This window comes from Octopus bimaculoides, chromosome 2, assembly GCF_046866305.1.
Source record: "Octopus bimaculoides isolate indiv1 chromosome 2, ASM4686630v1, whole genome shotgun sequence".
NCBI classification, from domain to species: domain Eukaryota; kingdom Metazoa; phylum Mollusca; class Cephalopoda; order Octopoda; family Octopodidae; genus Octopus; species Octopus bimaculoides.
The window spans coordinates 14,734,177-14,754,176 of NC_142929.1; the positions used below are offsets into that span (position 1 = coordinate 14,734,177).

General features: G+C 35.3%; 1 protein-coding gene across 10 annotated transcripts in view; it reads right to left on the reverse strand.

Annotated features, from left to right (window-relative positions):
• Positions 1-20,000, reverse strand: part of LOC106876006 (F-box/LRR-repeat protein 6) — a 336,390-nt gene that overhangs the window by 48,590 nt on the left and 267,800 nt on the right. For all 10 annotated transcript variants that reach the window (XM_052975599.2, XM_014924360.3, XM_014924365.3 and 7 more), the window contains 2 exons: positions 8,590-8,856; positions 3,876-4,042 (listed from right to left, as the gene is read on the reverse strand). In XM_052975599.2, the coding sequence (XP_052831559.1) occupies positions 3,876-4,042; positions 8,590-8,856 (434 nt within the window). The remainder of the gene's footprint in view (positions 1-3,875; positions 4,043-8,589; positions 8,857-20,000) is intronic.

A 20,000-nucleotide genomic window follows, 5' to 3' on the forward strand; every position in this document is an offset into this window, starting at 1 on the left:
ACTATGGACCATGTGAAGGTTATGATTGTGTCTTTTAGCTATCCATACTCCAACTTTTTCGGGATGCAGAGGTTGCTCATGCATTGTTTGTGGATTCTCAGTGCTCCATAACCTTGTGTTTTGCGAATTTATGTCTCCTGACATGTGAAACCAAGTCTCATTGGTGTAAAAACAGCCATCCAGCACTTCTATGCCTTTTTCGGCAACAAAGTTTTGGAACCAAAAACAACAATGAAGCCTTTTAGCTTGATCCGTAGTCTTCAATTCTTGAACTGCCAGCACCTTGTATGGAAAGCAATTTAATTTTTTTTTTACTACCGTGTGAGCACTTCCTAGGCTGATTTCCATTTCACTGCAGAGAGACTTTTTGAACACACTGTATCATCGTTTAACGTCTGCTTTCCATGCTAGCATGGGTTGGACGATTTGACTGAGGACTGGTGAACCAGATTGCTGCACCAGGCTCCAATCTGATTTGGCAGAGTTTCTACAGCTGGATGCCCTTCCTAACGCCAACCACTCAGAGAGTGTAGTGGGTGCTTTTACGTGTCACCCGCACGAAGGCTAGTCAGGCGGTACTGGCAACGGCCATGCTCAAAATGGTGTATTTTATGTGCCACCCGCACAAGAGCCAGTCCAGGGGCACTGGCAACGATCTCGCTCGAAAATATATATATATACATATATATATATATATATATATATATATATATATATATATATATGCACACACACATATGACAAGCTTCTCTCAGTTTCTGCTAGCCAAATCCACACACAAGACTTTGGTCAGCTCAAAGCTCAAGTAGAAAACACTTGCTCTAAATGTCACACCATGGGACTAAACCTAAAACTTGTTAAGAAGCAAATTTCTGAACCACATAAACATCCCTGAACCTATCACAGTATTTATTCCTCATTTCATTATAACTTTGACTCAATTATATGGGAATTATATTCAAGTTATGCAGGAAGCTATAAGATAATATTTCTCCAGTCACCCAAACAACTCAAAACACTATTCACGGAAAATATTTTACTAGAATTTCATAAACACATTCCCAAGTTGAAATATGAACATAAGAAATAGTAATTATTTCCATATGTTTTCTTGGACTTCAAGAATGTATCAGATATTATGGGAACCAGTGAACATTCTTCTTTTGAGCTAATGTGTCACAAACATGGCAGCTTGGCAAGATCAGTCTCTCTCAGCAAAGTCAACATGCAAATATCACTTAATGTCTTAACGTTTTATTCAGGAATATAAGAAACTGAAATACCTATAACTGGGAAGAACTGGTTACCAGATTTGACTTACTGGGAGTTCATTTCTAACCAGCAATACTCTCTATTTTCACTTCCATATGCAAACATTAATAACACTAAATACTGGTGTAATAATCTAATGGGTGAGTGAGGGTGCTCATCTTTTCTTACCTTTTTCCCTTTTTTACTTGTTTCAGTCATTAGACTGTGGTCATGCTGGGGCACTGTCTTGAAAATTATGTTTTAGTCGAATGAATGAATCAACCCCAGTGCTTAACAGTTGAACAAACTATGATCAACATATTCCCAGAATTTGTGTATATCATCATCATCATCATCATCATCATCATCATCGTTTAACGTCCGCTTTCCATGCTAGCATGGGTTGATCCACAGTCTATATGTAATCTTTCTCATGGCTGGAATCCAGATCTCTTATCAGAACGAAGGCTACCTTTAAATTTGATTTTAGTACATATCACAATATCTCACAAGTTCTTCAGCATCAAGACTAAGATTAGGTCACCAAACACAAATCATTGCTCTTTTCATTATACATTGTTCATTCATGTGCATGGCATGAATTTTGGAAAGATGTTGTATATGATAAGATTCAGGAATAAACAACATTTTTCATTTGAAGATAAGATTATTCTCTACATATTCGGTTTAAAAGAATCTCTGGCAAATTATCATTCTAAAATCTTTTGTACAATATTTTCCAGCAACTGTCAGCAAAAATTAATACCTCATAACTTATGTCAGAGTGTAATGCCTTTCTTTATAAAGAACACTGACCCAAACTGATCTGAGTTAGTCTGTGTAGTATCAGTATCAACATGACTGATGGTTTTACTAGGCATTGGAATGATTTTGAAATCACATTATGATAATATAAAGACCCATAATATATTTCTTTATTTCTTTATTGCTCACAGGGGGCTAAACATAGAGAGGACAAACAAGGACAGACAAGACGATTAAGTCGATTACATCGACTCCAGTGATTAACTGGTACTTATCTACTCGACCTCGAAAGGATGAAAGCAAAGTCAACCTCGGCGGAATTTGAACTCAGAACATAACGGCAGACGAAATACCGCTAGGCATTTCGCCCGGTATGTTAACATTTCTGCCAGGACCCATAATAGAAAATGTCTCAATTTTTCAATACATCATAAGCACCACATGAGTTTCACATTCAATATTTCTCCAATTTCTCTGTATTCTATTTAGTATATAACTAACACATATGGTATGGGTTTTTTTCATTTTGAGGCATTATTCCAGCAACTACAAATTTTTAGCATCAGCAGTAACAGTTGTTTCACACTCAACAGAAAATGTTGTCATAACAAGATATTATGTATGATGTTTATTTGCCATCTTAAAGGCCTTTTCTTGGTACATTTCCCAAATAAAACATTTCTTTTTACAGCAAAAATAGGATCAGCCATGTCTGCAAATTTTGGAATAAACTAATGATAATAGTTTACCAACTCCAAATGTTTTAAAATTTTTTTCTTTCGATTTAGGAACATTAATCCATTGGATCCTGTCTTTTAGACAATATGATAGTGTGATCCCATCCCTTGAAATAATAATTCCAAGTAAATTTATGGAAGATGTATGGTCAATGCATGTATGTGGCAGTGGTGGTGGTAGTGGTGGCGGCGGCGGCGGCGGTGGTGGTGATGGTGCTGCTGCTGCTGATGATGATGATGATGACAATGATAATGATGATGATGATGACATACAGAGCAGCTGAGGTCATATTGTATTTGATGATACATTTATAAAATGAAAAAAATAATTGAATATCTACAGTGTTCCTGAGAGTTCGAAGTACATTATCTGACATAAAGAAATATGGCGTTCTTTCATGCATTCAGCAACTTAATCAGTCAATTCTAAAGATAAGACAGAGAAAAAACAAAAACAAAAAACAAACAAAAACTATCGGTCAACCTAGTTCCACTTGTCTTATATCAAAGCAGATAACCGATAACAGTAATATTGGTGATGGCGATGATGATAGTGATATTGGCGATGATGGAATGGATGTAATGATAACCTTGTTGAGGAGGAAAGATGTGATGACGATGGTGACAGTGAAGGTGATGAAGAAGAAGAATAGCTCCGATGATAATGATCTTCATAAAGATTATGATAATGATCAAGGTTATGATGGACATGGTATTTTAAAGAAATATATAATAAAAAAATAAAACACTGATATATCTGTTCATTCATAACATATTCTTCAGATTTGAACTTGAATATCTGACCATTGTTGCTTTCCATCATCAGAAAGCATCTATTCCCTTTAGATGATGTATGTTCATATCACATATGATTTACTAGTGTAAGGGAACTTTGAGACACCATGGGGTTTCAACCTTATTGTGTGTCTCATCAGTCAAAGTTACCATGAACTGGTGAATCTAACAAGGCTCTTGTCTAAAGAAATCAGCAAACAAGTTATTCGCTGATGTTTGCCAAACAATTTTGCAGCAGACCATGCCATCAATGCAGGAATTAATGTAATGTAAATCAGTTTTAAAAAAGAAAAAAGAAAACAAAATCAAATAACAAGAAATATTTACCGTATCTGAAAAGAATTCACAGTACCCAAGTCCAAGATAGATAAATCCAGGCATTCGAAGTAGAATATTCTCCAGGCACTCTTTTGAAAGTTCCGTAGATGTTAAATCCAATTCATGGATGATAGACTGTTCCCATGGAACGGCCATCATAAAGCTATCTTCCACTCCTAAAGAAATAAATGAAGACAATTCATTACTTTGGACACAGGTACATTTTATTCAGTTACCATTTTAAATAAGAAATTCATTGCTGCTTTGAGGGTTTTTGCTGTTTTTATTTAATTTCAAAGAGACTAGGATATACTCTTCTACTCTTTTACTTGTTTCAGTCATTTGACTGTGGCCATGCTGGAGCACCACCTTTAGTCGAGCAAATCGACCCCAAGACTTATTTTTTGGATGCCTAGTATTTATTCTATCGGTCTCTTTTGCCGAACCGCTAAGTTACAGGGACGTAAACACACCAGCATTGGTTGTCAAGCGATGCTGGCGGGGGGGACAAACACACAAACATATATACACACACACGCATACATACATATATATATATATATATATATATATATATATATATATATATATATATATATATATATATACATATATACGACGGGCTTCTTTCAGTTTCCGTCTACCATATCCACTCACACGGCTTTGGTCAGCCCGAGGCTATAGTAGAAGATACTTGCCCAAGGTGCCATGCAGTGGGGCTGAACCCGGAACCATGTGGTTGGTAAGCAAGCTATTTACCACACAGCCACTCCTACGCCTATATAGTTAACCAAACTGAAACAAAGTGGAAATTATTTATTGTTAAAAAAAAAAATGATAGGATTTAGAGAAAGCTAACCTTGTGAGATTTAAAGCCATCTCTGAGAGGATTGGAAGTAAATTTAGTAAACCATTTTACTCTGACACACTACTGCTTTGTTTCTCGACAAAGCAGACAGTAAAAATTTTTATGTGGGCACTGGGGACAAAAGGAGCAGTAGGGGACAATAGATGCATCTGTGCAGGCTTTGTTTAGTCTTTGGCATGGTCATGTGGTAGGAAGTTTGTTTCCCAACCATACAATTCCATATCCAGTCCAACTTTTGTCGTTTACTTGTTTCAGTTATTAGATTGTGGCCATGCTGGGGCGCTGCCTTGAAGAATTTTTAGTCAAACAACTCAACCCCAGTATCTGTTGTCTTTTTAAGCATATCAGGACAGTTACCCCCGAGGACAATTACCCCCGATGACAACTACTCCCTAGGACAATTACCCCCTTGGTTAATTACCCCCTCTCTAATATATTAAGAAGTTTTAAATCATCATCTGTTGTCCTCAGGGGTAGTTGTCTTGGGGGGGGGGGGGGGGTTAATGTCCAAGACTTCTCTTTAAGCCTTCTTATTCTATCGGTCTCTTTTGCCAAACTGCTAAGCAATGGGGATGTAAACACACCAACACCATTTGTCAAATGGTGGTGGGGGACTCACACAGACACAAAGACACACAGGCATAAATACACACACACAACACACACACACACACACACATATATGCAACAGGCTTCTTTCAGTTTCTGTCAACCAAATCCACTCACAAGTCTTTGGTCAACTTGGGGCTATAGTAGAAACACTTGCCTAAGGTGCCACACAGTGGGATTGAACCCGGAACCACGTGGTTGGAAAGCAAACTTCTTACCACACAGGCACACCTGTACCTTTGTTCATTTTTCATTTATTTTTTATTTGCTTTTGAAACAAATTCTTTGAATTCCATGTCTTTTGAAATTTTATAGAACCAATCCTTTTAACAAACCACCCACCATCAGTAATCTCATTGATAAAACTGGAGCTTTATATATATGTAGAATGAAATGTCTCATCCAAATATACAATACAATATATAAATTAGAATTCATATTGATGAGCTCAAACCTGAGGTTCTCCTATTTTAACTCAAGCAGAGAAAACGTTTTATTGGAAAATTTTATGCTTGTCAACAGAAGCTGCAGAATCCATGGAGAGATAGTAAATGAGAGTTTGGAACCGGCCATTGAAATTCTGGGATGATGTAGTCAGTGGACTTTATTAGATTAACCAGGCCATATAATATATTACAAGACTGGAACATAGGAATAGATGAATACTGTAGATTCATCTAATTCATAGCAGCAGCAGTAAAATATGATATTTAATCATTGGTGGCAACAACAACAATAACAATGATGACCACGTAAGGGAAGATCATTTACAAAGACATCATTCTAAATCTTATACAATCCTCCTCAAATGTCCATTATAATTATTTCGTTTCTGTACATACAGAATAGCTGAGATCATATTCTATTTGATAATATATTTCTAAAACGAAAAAATTAATTGAATATCAGCAGTGTTCCTGAGAATTCGAAGTACGTTATCTGACAAAGAAACATGGCATTCTTTCATGGATACAGCAACTTAATCAGTCAATTCTAAAGATAAGATAGAAAAAAAAAGAAACAAAAAAAAAAACTATCAGTCAGCCTAGTTCTACTCATCTTATTATATCAATAGTCTCTTTATTGTAAATTTATCTGATATTGAACTTCTTGTCAGCCAGTGAGCATCAAGTAATGCAATATATATCTCTTTCAGCAAATTTATTGAAGCATATATACGTGTGTGTGTTTGCATGTCTATGTGTATGTATGTATGTAATTATGTGTTTATGTATGTATGGAGAAGAACACAAATGGGGTTTGAAATTCACTACAGTTGTTTCGGTAGAAATTTATGGATGTATTTATGGATTGCATCATAACATAAAAAACCACCAACTGTAGGAGAAATTTTAAACATGTATAAACAGGTAAGGTAAAACCTTTGTGATGACCTGTCTAACAAACAACATGATGAACGTGTGTGTGTGTCTGTATGTGTGTGTGTACATAAATGTCTGTGTGTGTGTGTATGTATGTGTACATAAACGTGTGTGTGTGTACATAAATGTGCGTGTGTGTATTTGTGTGTGTGTGTGTGTACATAAATGTGTGTGTGTACATAAATGCGTGTGTGTGTATTTGTGTGTGTGTGTACATGAATGTGTGTGTGTGTTTGTGTGTACATAAATGTGTGTGTGTGTATTTGTGTGTGTGTGTACATAAATGTGTGTGTGTGTTTGTGTGTACATAAATGTGTGTGTTTGTGTGTGTGTGTGTTTGTTTGTGTGTACATAAATGTGTGTGTGTACATAAATGTGTGTGTGTGTACATAAATGTGCGTGTGTTTGTGTGTGTGTGTGCATGTAAAATATATAATATACACACACGTCTGTATATATTTCTAATGATACATATGTTTATTTTGTTGCACTATCCACGATGGCTTAAAACACTATTAGATGTGTGTTTTGGTGTAAGCGTTCATAAAATCTTAGTGACATTAGTATTCTTCTCATGAATGTTTCCCTATCACATCCCTCAAACAACGAAACTTCACTTCACCATAAAACCTCAAACCATTTGTATGTAACACTTGAAGGAAATCAACCACTGCCAAAACCTTAGGGCATTCATCCTCCATTGCAACACTTGAATCAAGAAAAATTTTGGCTGTCTTTTTAAATTCAACATTTCTACCATCCATGGACATACTTAGAAAATCAAAAAACATTACAGCATGCATGATTTTCAGAAACATTTTTCACTCTCAGAATTGTTAAAACAGGAATAAATTACCCCTGTTAGTTGTTAGATATCAAAACACCGAATCCTTCAAAAAAAAATTCCAGGATTGAAATTTGTCAAAACTATTCCTGACAGACATAGGCGCAGGAGTGACTGTGTGGTAAGTAGCTTGCTTATCGACCGCATGGTTCCGGGTTCAGTCCCACTGCATGGCACCTTGGGCAAGTGTCTTCTACTATAGCCTCAGGCTGACCAAAGCCTTGTGAGTGGATTTGGTAGACGGAAAATGAAAGAAGCCCATCGTATATATGTATATATATATATATATATATATATATATATATATATATATATATATATATATATATATACATATATGTGTGTGTGTGTGTGTGTGTGTGTGTGTGTATGTTTGTGTGTCTGTGTTTGTCCATCCCACCATCGCTTGACAACCGATGCTGGTGTGTTTACATCCCCGTAACTTAGCGGTTCGGCAAAAGAGACTGATAGAATAAGTACTAGGCTTACAAAAAAAAAGTCTTGGGGTCAATTTGTTCGACTAAAGGTGGTGCTCCAGCATGGCTACAGTCAAATGACTGAAACAGGTAAAAGAAAAAAGAAATGCCTTTTTCTTTATAGGTACTTCCCTATTTACTTTTCTGGGGTTTGTTTTTTTTGTTTGTTTGTTTTTTTAGTTTTATTCTGTGCAGTGTGAATTCACATTGCTGTCTTTCTTTACTCGACTAATCACTGCTTTCTGCCACCTTCCTTCTCACCCCATTCCTATTTCACCCTTTCCTGATGAGCTGTACTGCACCTGAGCATTGTATACAATAAGCTCGTTATTATTTCATATGTCACAAGATAGGCATTTTTCTTTTATCTTTCAAATTGAAGCTAAGATTTCACGCTTCTTGCTAAGAGAATCGCTATTAAATTTATGGAAACCTCCTGGTTATATAAACTATATACATAAAATAATGCCAGATAATAATGCAAAGAAAAAATATTTAATCACATCAAAAGTATTAAAATATTAAAATATTAAAATATTTTTACCAGTATGTTGAAGCAGCAAAGATTTCAGCTTCTTGCACTTTTGTACGAGCATACTGAAAGATGAACCTTTGACACGCAAGCAGAAGTTTAAGGCTAAAACTTCAAGATGAATGGAGTTGGAAGCCAGCATTTCCACATGGCTATCATCTACAAATCCGATGCCATACATATTGATGATTCGTAAGTTTGGAGTATGAGCTTTTATTTTACTGATGTTGATGACTTCATAGTTCTCTTCTTCGGCCTCGCTTGACAATTCAAAAGTACCTGGAAAATAAAGATAACAAAAAAAAAAAAAATTTATTTTAGTTTAAATTGGTTGACTTAGTTTTAATATATTTAAATTAATCATTTGTTAACCCTTTTGTTACCATATTTCTGTTGAGATGCTGTGTTTCTTTTAATTAATTCTAAATATGACAAAAAATTTACTAAAATAACTTCATTATTTTTAAGCTAGTGTTAGGAACATAAATTGTGACTAAGGTTTGGTGGAAGATTTTAATTCGAAACTTTTGAAAACAAGACATTTGTACTACAAAGCCAGAAGCAGTTTCAGGCAGGCTGGTATCAAAAGGATTAAATTAATCATTTGTTAACCCTTTTGTTACCATATTTCTGTAGAGATGCTTTGCATTTCTTTCAATTAATTTTAAATATAACAAAGAATTAAGTAAAATAACTTAGTTATCATTCAGCTAGTGTTAAGAACATAAATTGTGACTAAGGTTTAGTGGCCGATTTTGAGAACTTTTGAAAACAAGGCATTTGTACTACAGAGCCAGAGGCATTTTCAGACAGGTTGGTATCAAAACAGTTAATGTAAGAAGGTGGTGAACTGACAAAATTGTAAGAGCTTTGGAAAAAATACTTTGCAGTATTTCTTGTGGTTCATTACATTCTGAATTTAAATTCTACCAAGGGTGACTTTGGCTTTCATTCTTTCGAAGTCAATGAACTAATTACCAGTCAAATACTGGGGTTGATGCAATTGACTTTGCCTGTTCCCTTCCAAATTGTTGGCCTTGAGCCAAAATTAGAAAATATATATGTTTATTTAATGCCAAAGTGAACGTAAAACATGTTTATTATTATTAGTAATATATTATTATTATTAGTAATTATTATTAGTAAAATAAAGTAAGGTGTTGGCTTAGCAGAGTCATTATAATATTGAATAAAATATTTTGTGGTATATAGTTTCAGGAATTTATGTTCTAAGTTAAAACCCTACCTTGGTTCAATTTGCTTTTCATCCTTTTAGCATCAATAAAATAAAAGAACCAATGCCCTAAAAAATTGTGCTTAATGCAGTTATTAGGAATCAACATATTCAATGCATTAATCAAATGGGAAACAATCTTAGTCAATGGTAAATATTATTTTGATCATTTCAGCATCTAGGTAAGACAACTCTAAGTATGTTTCTATCTTATAATGAATTCATCAGCAAAATACAGCCTTCAACGTACTGACAAATAATGGTGAAAAATCATTAGGTTTATACACAGATTGTACACTAAATTGTACACTAAATTGTACCACAGAGAAATAGAAACTGAGGTTAAAAACTTAGAATGAAATAAGTTCAAGTTGTTGTTATCAAAATTTCCTTTATATAAACACTACGGCAATGAGGCCTTTTATGTTTGAATGGTGATGATGTGACATGTATATTCACTTTTAAAATTGCAGTCTATCATTCATATTAAACAAATAGGCATAGGAGTGGCTGTGTGGTAAGTAGCTTGCTTACCAACCACATGGTTCTGGGTTCAGTCCTACTACGTGGCACCTTGGGCAAGTGTCTTCTTCTATAGCCTCGGGCTGATCAAAGCCTTGTGAGTGGATTTGGTAGATGGAAACTGAAAGAAGTCTGTCGTATATATGTATATATATGTATATATATATGTTCGTGTGTCTGTATTTGTCCCCCCAACATCGCTTGACAACCGATGCTGGTGTGTTTACGTCCCCATAACTTAGCAGTTCGGCAAAAGAGACTGATACAATAAGTACTAGGCTTACAAAGAATAAGTCCTAGGGTCAATTTGCTCAACTAAAGGTGGTACTCCAGCATTGCCACAGTCAAATGACTGAAACATGTAAAAGAGAGTAAATCATTGAATTGGGGAATTTTATTTTTGCACCTCTATTTTTTTCTAGTACATACATTGGAAGTACCAGCCTAACAAAATATGCATGTACACAATTTTAAACAGAAGTCAGTTGGTTTTAAATTCCCAAGGATGATTAAATGTGTACAAAGTTCTTCTTGAGCTGCTAAAAAATAATGAAGAACTCAGCATTTTAGATAAACGTATGACATTATTAGAAATAGAACATTTTTATATGTAATATACCTTCTATTTTGTCCTCTATTCTAGTAAATTCAACTGATTAATCTTAATTATCCTCTGTGTGGCATAAACTTGGGCACTATACAGAGCCATGGTGAAAAAAACAGAAGCCTTTGAAATGTAGATTGAGTAGAATAAGCTGGAAAGGCAGGGGGACAAATGCTGCAACACTAGGAAGACTGAAAGTTCAAGGACACCCATTGTTGAGAATCAAATCTACTGGGTCTGTCAGACAACCTCAGGGGAGACCCTGAAGAGAAAGGGTAAGATATTGAAGAGTTTGCAAATAGCAACAAAAGAACTTTGACTAACAAACAACTAATTGATATTTTTAACCAACACGTTAAACAAACAATCAATTAGTTAGTTGGTTAGATATTTAACCAACTGAATAACAATAAAGAAGTGATAGTCAACCAGTGCATGTGTTTATTATTATTGGTGTAACAACCTTCCCAAGACACAAGATTTGTTTCAACACACGAATTTACACCAAGAATTTTGTAAACCAAATGCAAAAATAAAGTTACTGGAAAACAGAAATTTTTCAATAAAAATACAGTATATCCAAACAGAAATTAATGAAAATGTATATTTAGGATGTTTTTCTTGCTGTAATTGATGTGATGGCATTTAATGTGAACTCTAAATAGAGTTGTTAGAGAACAAATGGAAACTAAACAAACCTTAACTAAAAGCCATGTAATATTAAGAACACTTCTTACACAGAATAGATTTGTTCTCAATGCATTACTCCCTGCGAGACATCGAACATTGCATGCACAAATTATTGCATTTGCAATTTGTTAGATGAAAGATTTATCACAGCACGAGAAAACTATAGATTTTTGTACAAAGAAATACATATAAGAAAATAATGGCTATTAGATCTGAAGAACGGTAATGCAAACAGCTCAAGTCAAGAAGTGTTGAGTTTCTAGAAAAGATTGAATTGTTTTTCTAAGGTATGTATCATTTATCTTCATCTTGCTCTCTGGAATTCACCACCACAACCCCCCACCTCTCTCTCTCTCTCTCTCTCTCCCAATGATTCTGATAAAAGTTTGTCCTGAGTGGAACCAGTACACAGAAATACAAAGAAAAGAAACTGATACAGAATATAAATGCTAAGGCAGATACAATGTAATAGATACTCAATAAAAGAAGGAAAAAATAAAATAGCAAAAATATAGTAAACTGTTGATGAGCTTTTGCTTAACCTAAGGTCAGCCCTGACAGAACAGATATGATCAAAGGAGCTCTGACCATGACCATCTCATCAAAATTTTTTGAAGTGTATCTAGAAATACATTATTTAACCCTTTCGTTAACTGTATTTATTTCAATATGCTCTGTGTTTCTTTCAATCAATTTTAAATATAACAAAGAACTTAGTAAAATAACTTTGTTATCATTAAGCTAGTGTTAGGAACATAAATTATGACTATGGTTTGGGGGAAGATTTTAATTCAAAACTTATGGAAACAAGGCATTTGTACTACAGAGCCAGAGGCAGTTTGAAATGGGTTGGTATCAAAAGGGTTAAATTAATCATTTGTTAACCCTTTTGTTACCATATTTCTGTTAAGATGCTCTGTGTTTCTTTCAATTAATTTTAAATATAACAAAGAATTTAGTAAAAAATACTTAGTTATCATTAAGCTAGTGTTAGGAACATAAATTGTGACTAAGGTTTGGTGGAAGATTTTAATTCAGAACTTATGAAGACAAGACATTTGTACTACAGAGCCAGAGGCAATTTGAAATGGGTTGGTATCAAAAGGGTTAAATTAATCATTTGTTAACCCTTTTGTTACCATATTTCTGTTAAGATGCTCTGTGTTTCTTTCAATTAATTTTAATATAACAAAGAATTTAGTAAAATAACTTAGTTATCATTCAGCTAGTGTTAGGAACATAAATTGTGACTAAGGTTTGGTGGAAGATTTTAATTCAGAACTTATGAAGACAAGACATTTGTACCACAGAGCCAGAGGTAGTTTCAGCCAGGTTGGTAACGAAAGGGTTAAATTAATCATTTGTTAACCCTTTTGTTACCATATTTCTGTTGAGATGTTCTGGGTTTCTTTCAATTAATTTTAAATATAACAAAGAATTTAGTAAAATAACTTAGTTATCATTCAGCTGGTGTTAGGAACATAAATTGTGACTAAGGTTTGGTGGAAGATTTTAATTTAAAACTTATGGAAACAAGACATTTGTACTCAGAGCCAGAGCTGGTTTCAGCCGGGTTGGTAACAAAAGGGTTAATGTGTTTTTGTTTATTAAAATAGCAGAATGTGTTTTGAGAGAAGTTTGGCAACTCTTTCTCAATAGGTTCTTTGTTATAAAATTAGAAAACAAAAGGAAGAATAAAACATCAACAAAAACAAATGTAAAAAATATATGTAAACTGTTTTTATTCTTATGTTCTTTTATTTGTTTCAGTCATTTGACTGTGGCCATGCTGGAGCACCGCCTTTAGTTGAACAAATCAACCCCAGGACTTATTCTTTGTAAGCCTAGTATTTATTTTATCGGTCTTTTTTGCTGAACTGCTGAGTTACGGGGATGTAAACACCAACATCGGTTGTCAAGTGATGGAGATGGGGGGGAAGAAACACAGAACACAAACACACACACACACATATATATACAAAGGGCTTCTTTCAGTTTCCATCTACCAAATCCACACGCAAGGCTTTGGTCGGCCCGAGGCTATGTATTAGAAGACACTTGCCCAAGGTGCCATGCAGTGGGACTGAACCTGCGACCAAGTGGAAAGGGAAAATAAAAAGAAAGGAGTAAACTCAAGAATTAAAAACTTCTCGGTCAATAAAAAGGGAGCCTCATAATCTAACGAGAGTTTCTACATGGTCCCCCAACTTACTAGAAATAGCAGCTAAATCTCCCTTATATCATATCCTACAGTTTTTAATAGGGAAGTAATTCCTGAAATATTAAACCTTTGTGGCTAAATTTCTGTTGAAATACATTACCTTTCTTTTAATTCATTTTGAAAGCAATGAAGAATTCACTAAATTAACTTAGTCATCATCTTGGTGAACGGATCATACTTTAAAATGAAATTTAGACAGAAGCTTTTAATCTAGATCAATTTAACCCATTAGCATTCGAACCAGCCATATCTGGCTCACATACTCTGCATGTTTTATGTTCAAACTGGCCAGATCCAGCCTCTCACACCTGCCCTACAATGTAATTCTAAATAAATAATTAAATCATTGAAATCTTGAAGCTAAGAGAAAATGCAAGATTAATTCAAAATGATGTGAATAAATAAGCATTATATTTGACAGGGTAATCTGAATGCTAAGGGGCTAAACAGGAAGTTTGTATCATAGACCCAGGGTCAGTCTCAGGTAGGTCGTTATCAAAAGGTTTAAAACAGTGGTTCTCAAACAGGGTCTATGTAATCCCTAAAGGTTCATACAAGATTTTTGTGGGTCCATGCAGTGAAATAGTAAACTGAGGATCCACAGTAGTATTTTAAGGGCTCCTGGAAAAATTTTTGTTTTAGATGTATGTATTGGTATGTTTTGCAAGAAACAACTAAGTTTCTGTCTCTAACATTTTACATAATTCAACCTACACAAGTTAATGTCATCATCATCATCGTTGTCGTCGTTTAGCGTCCGCTTTCCATGCTAGCATGGGTTGGACAATTTGACTGAGGACTGGTGGACCAGGTGGCTACACCAGGCTCCAATCTGATTTGGCAGAGTTTCTACAGCTGGATGCCCTTCCTAACACCAACCACTCTGAGAGTGTAGTGGGTGCTTTTACATGCCACCAGCACGAAGGCCAGTCAGGCAATACTGGCAATGGCCACGCTCAAAATGGTGTATTTTACGTGCCACCTGCACAGGAGCCAGTTCGGCGGCACTGGCAATGATCTCGCTCGAATGTCTTTACACATGTCATCCAGCACAAGTGCCAGGGAGGCGATGCTGGGCACAAGTGCCATGACGATTTCGCTTTTGCTTGTCCCAACAGGTCTTTGCATGAAGGAGACGATGTTGGCATGGGTGCCAGTCATCGAATCTAATTCGATTTCGATTTCTCTTGCCTCAACAGGTCTTTGCAAGCGGAGTTTAGTGTCCAATGAAGGAGGGTGTGAAAAACAAATTAGGAATTTTGAAAGAGGTTTCTATAAAACTAGTTTTTAAACATCGAATGGCTAGTGGGGTCCACCAGAACAAAGTAGCAATCAAACAGGTCCACAGATAAAAAAAATTGTTGGGAACGCCTGGGTTAAAAGGTGGGACAGTCCTAGCAGCAATGAAATGCTTCTGATCATATCTGTTTAATCAGGGTCTGACCTGGAGTGAAACGATAACAATAAAATCAACAACAACAACAACAATAGCAACGTTTTATGAGAAAGAATAATGTTATGTAAGACACATAGCATTATTCAACAACAAAAAAATGGGGCATTGTCTATTGTTCATATAAACCTGACCTTTATAAATTCACAAGGGGATTAACATTTTTTAACAAGATGCTGCACATCTGTAACACACATGGTCATACAAATGTGTGTGTGTGTGTGTATGTGTGTGTATGTGCGCACACACACACATATATATAAAATATAAATATATACATATATAAAATATAAATATACATATATTAAATGTATACATATATAAATATACATATATTAAATATATACATATATAAATATACATATATAAAATATGAATATATATTTATTTATATTTATATACTTTGGGGTTAAAGTATAAATGGAAATTTTATTCACAATATATCCAAAGCTGACTTGGATATTTAGCAGACTGATCAAACGAATCTCATATTTGGAATTTACATCTAATTATAGGCTATGATGTCTCTAGACATCTAATTATCAGGGTATGAAATGCTTCCTATATTTGCAGATCTAGCCAATCCATGCCAAAAACTGTAAAGGTGAGACATCAAAGTAACGATAAATTATGATTGAAGGATGTGTGTGTGTCTGTGTCTTTGCATGTGTGTGTGTGTATGTGTGTGTGTGTGTGTGTGTGTGCATGTGAATGTGTATGTATGTATGTGTATACATGGCTGTGTGTGTGTGTGTGTGTGTGTGTGTGTGTGCGTATGTGTATGTCTGTGTGGAGGCATGTGTGAGAGTGTGTGTGTGTGTGTGCATGCATGCATGTGCATGCATGTAAATTAGGATACGTGATCACATCAAAGCATGTTATGGTCATCGTTCTTTCTGGACATCAATAGGGAACTAGTAACCACGGATACACAGACACTAAAATGATGATGATGATGAGGAGGAGGAGGCGGAGGAGGAGGAGGATGTTATTTATTATTGTGTTGATCATGATATAATAATTGTTGCTATTGTTGTTTAACCCTTTTGTTACCATATTTCGTTTGAGATGCTCTGTTTCTTTTAATCAGTTTTAAATATAACAAAGAATTTAGTTATCATTAAGCTAGTGTTAGGAACATAAATTGTGACTAAGGTTTGGTGGAAGATTTTAATCCAGAACTTTTGAAATCAAGACATTTGTTCTACAGAGCCAGAGGCAGTTTCAGCTGGGTTGATAACAAACGGGTTAAATTAATCATTTGTTAACCCTTTCATTACCGTATTTCTGTTGAGATGCTCTGTGTTTCTTTCAATTAATTTTAAATATAACAAAGAATTTAGTAAAATAACTTAGTTATCATAAATTGTGACTAAGGTTTAGTGGAAGATTTTAGTTCAGAACTTTTGAAAATAGAACATTTGTACCACAGACCAGAGGCAGTTTCAGCTGGGTTCATATTAAAATGGTTAATCCAAATCAGCTTTGATAGAACAGATGATCTATGATGAATCACTTCACACCCTTGACCATCTCATCTTATTAAATGTCTAGGGCTACAATGTCTCATGTAGCCTTCCTTACTCAAGATTGAAGAACGTGATTTGAGGGAGACTTGGTTGCTATCTCAAGAAAGCCAAACAACCACGACTTTCGCATGATATTGATTATGGTAGTGCTGCTTCTGCTGATGCTAATGATGATAATGGCAATCCTCAAGACCATTTCTAACTTCATGACACCATTTTATTGGTGACAGCTTTTTGGCTTTCCATAACATAGAATCCACTCACAAGGCTATAGTAGAAGACATTTGCCCAAGGTGCCACACAGTGTGACTGAACCCAGAACCATGTGGTTGGGAAGCAAACTTCTTACCACACAGAAATTTTTGACAAATATTTAGTTCCTTACATAGAATTTTTGTCAAATATTTAGTTCTTTAGAATTTTTGTCAAATATTTAGTTCTTTAGAATTTTTGTCAAATATTTAGTTCTTTAGAATTTTTGTCAAATATTTAGTTCTTTAGAATTTTTGTCAAATATTTAGTTCTTTAGAATTTTTGTCAAAGATTTAGTTCTTTAGAATTTTTGTCAAATATTTAGTTCTTTAGAATTTTTGACAAATATTTAGTTCTTTAGAAATTTTGTCAAATATTTAGTTCTTTAGAATTTTTGTCAAATATTTAGTTCTTTAGAATTTTTGTCAAATATTTAGTTCTTTAGAATTTTTGTCAAATATTTAGTTCTTTAGAATTTTTGTCAAATATTTAGTTCTTTAGAATTTTTGTCAAAGATTTAGTTCTTTAGAATTTTTGTCAAATATTTAGTTCTTTAGAATTTTTGACAAATATTTAGTTCTTTAGAAATTTTGTCACATATTTAGTTCTTCAGAATTTTTGTCAAATATTTAGTTCTTTAGAATTTTTGTCAAACATTTGCCTATTAAAAACCAAAGATGGATGCTGGCATTTTTGCTTTTAATTTCTTACTTTTACTGCACAGCATCTTAAGTTTGATCACCTGACAGCAAACACTTCAGCATATTCAGTAAGTAGCTGGAAAGCAGATACCTTTTCTAGGAATGGAGTCAAATACAAACTAGCAAAGTATGATGACAGTGTAAATCTGACACAGTTACCTAAACAATATATTGATTACTGAGGTATTTTCTTTAATCATGGTGAAAAACACAAAAACTAACTAACCAACCAATCAAAAGAACTCATATGTGGTGAAGTAGCAGCTAATAGTTACTGCAGAGATAATAGCAGCAGCAGAACTACCACCACCACCATCACCACCACAGTCACCATCACTGCCACCACAGCCACCATCACCACCACAGTCACCACCACCATCACCACCATCACCACCACCACCATCACCACCACAGCCACCATCACCACCATCACCACCACCACCATCACCACCACAGCCACCATCACTGCCACCACCACCACCACCACCACCACCACCACCACCACCACCACCACCACCACCGCCACCACCGCCACCACCGCCACCACCACCACCACAACAACAACAACATTAGCATCACCGCCACCATCACTCTCATGACCACCACAATTACAATCATTTGTCTCAGTGCAACTATTGCTGTTGTCATTGTTGTAGTCATTGTTCCCATTATCATCGTTGTCATCTTTATAATTAATTTCTTTTTGCTTTTGTTCTTTTTTTTGTACATTTTTTTCTTTTTCTTTTTTTCTTTTTAGTATGTCTTGTGACAACAATTGGTAAAACACCTAGCAACAACAGCAGCAGGAACGAACCAATGAGGAACATCTACGTAGTTACAGGCCCAGCAAGAAAGCAAGAGATAGCAGCCGTATATTACTCTAAATTACAGTATAATATTTTATAAAATGGACACATTGAATAACATCTTCTGAGCTACACTATTCCAGAAGAAAAGTTGCTACGGTCAGAGGTCACAGCTGTGATGACCATTGATCATAGAACTGTCTGTGCTATTCAGGTTTCATTTAGGGTTGAACAGCAGCACTAGATAAGACAACTATAGCTGGAGAAACAGCTGAAAATACAATAAAAGATATTCCAAGAACACCTTTACTAGCAGAAGTGTAGTTTTAGCACTGCTAGCTAAGCTACCAAATACTTGTTTTTTAAACACAGAGTATTTCCAAAGCTTGTGGAGGTGTGTGGCCTAGTGGTTAGGACATTTGGCTCATGATTGTAAGGTCGTGAGTTCGATTCCCGGCGACGCGTTGTGTCCTTGAGCAAGACACTTTATTTCCCGTTGCTCCAGTCCACTCTGCTGGCAAAAATGAGTAGTACCTGTATTTCAAAGGGCCGGCCTTGTCACACTCTGTATCATACTGAATCTCCCTGAGAACTACGTTAGGGGTACATGTGTCTGTGGATTGCTCAGCCACTTCCATGTTAATTTCATGAGCAAGCTGTTCTGTTGATCGTATCAGCTGGGATCCTTGTCGTTGTAACTGATGGAGTGCTCCTTATTTCCAAAGCTTACACTTGCCTCCTCACAAAACTGTCTCTCTGTCTATAAAATTTTGTTCTTTGGTTATGACGACAAGGGTTCCAGTTGATCCGATCAATGGAACAGCCTACTGGTGAAATTAACATGCAAGTGGCTGAGCACTCCACAGACACGTGTACACTTGACATAGTTCTCAGGGAGAATCAGCGTGACACAAAGTGTGACAAGGCTGGCCCTTTGAAATACAGGCACAACAGAAACAGGAAGTAAGAATGAGAGAAAGTTGTGGTGAAAGAGTACAGCAGGGTTCACCCCCACCCCCTGCTGGAGCCTTGTGGAACTTTAGGTGTTTTTGCTCAATAAACACCCACAATGCATGGTCTGGGAATCAAAACCACTGGGCCATTGTGCTTCCACCTATGAAATTTAATGCTGAAATGAAACAATTTCAAAGGTGAAAGAGCAAATATTTATTAAAAAAAAACAAAAGAAAAAAAAACACTTGAATAAACTATTTGTTGTTTTAGACAGTTATTTATTTTTTACTTGTTCTAATCATTAAACTGTGGCCATGCTGGGGTAATGCTTTGAAAAATTTTAGTTGAATGAACTGATTCCAGAACTATTTTTATTTTTTTGAAGCCTGATACTTATTCAACCAATCTCTTTACCAAACCACTTAGTTACAGAGGCATAAACAAATCAGCACAGGTT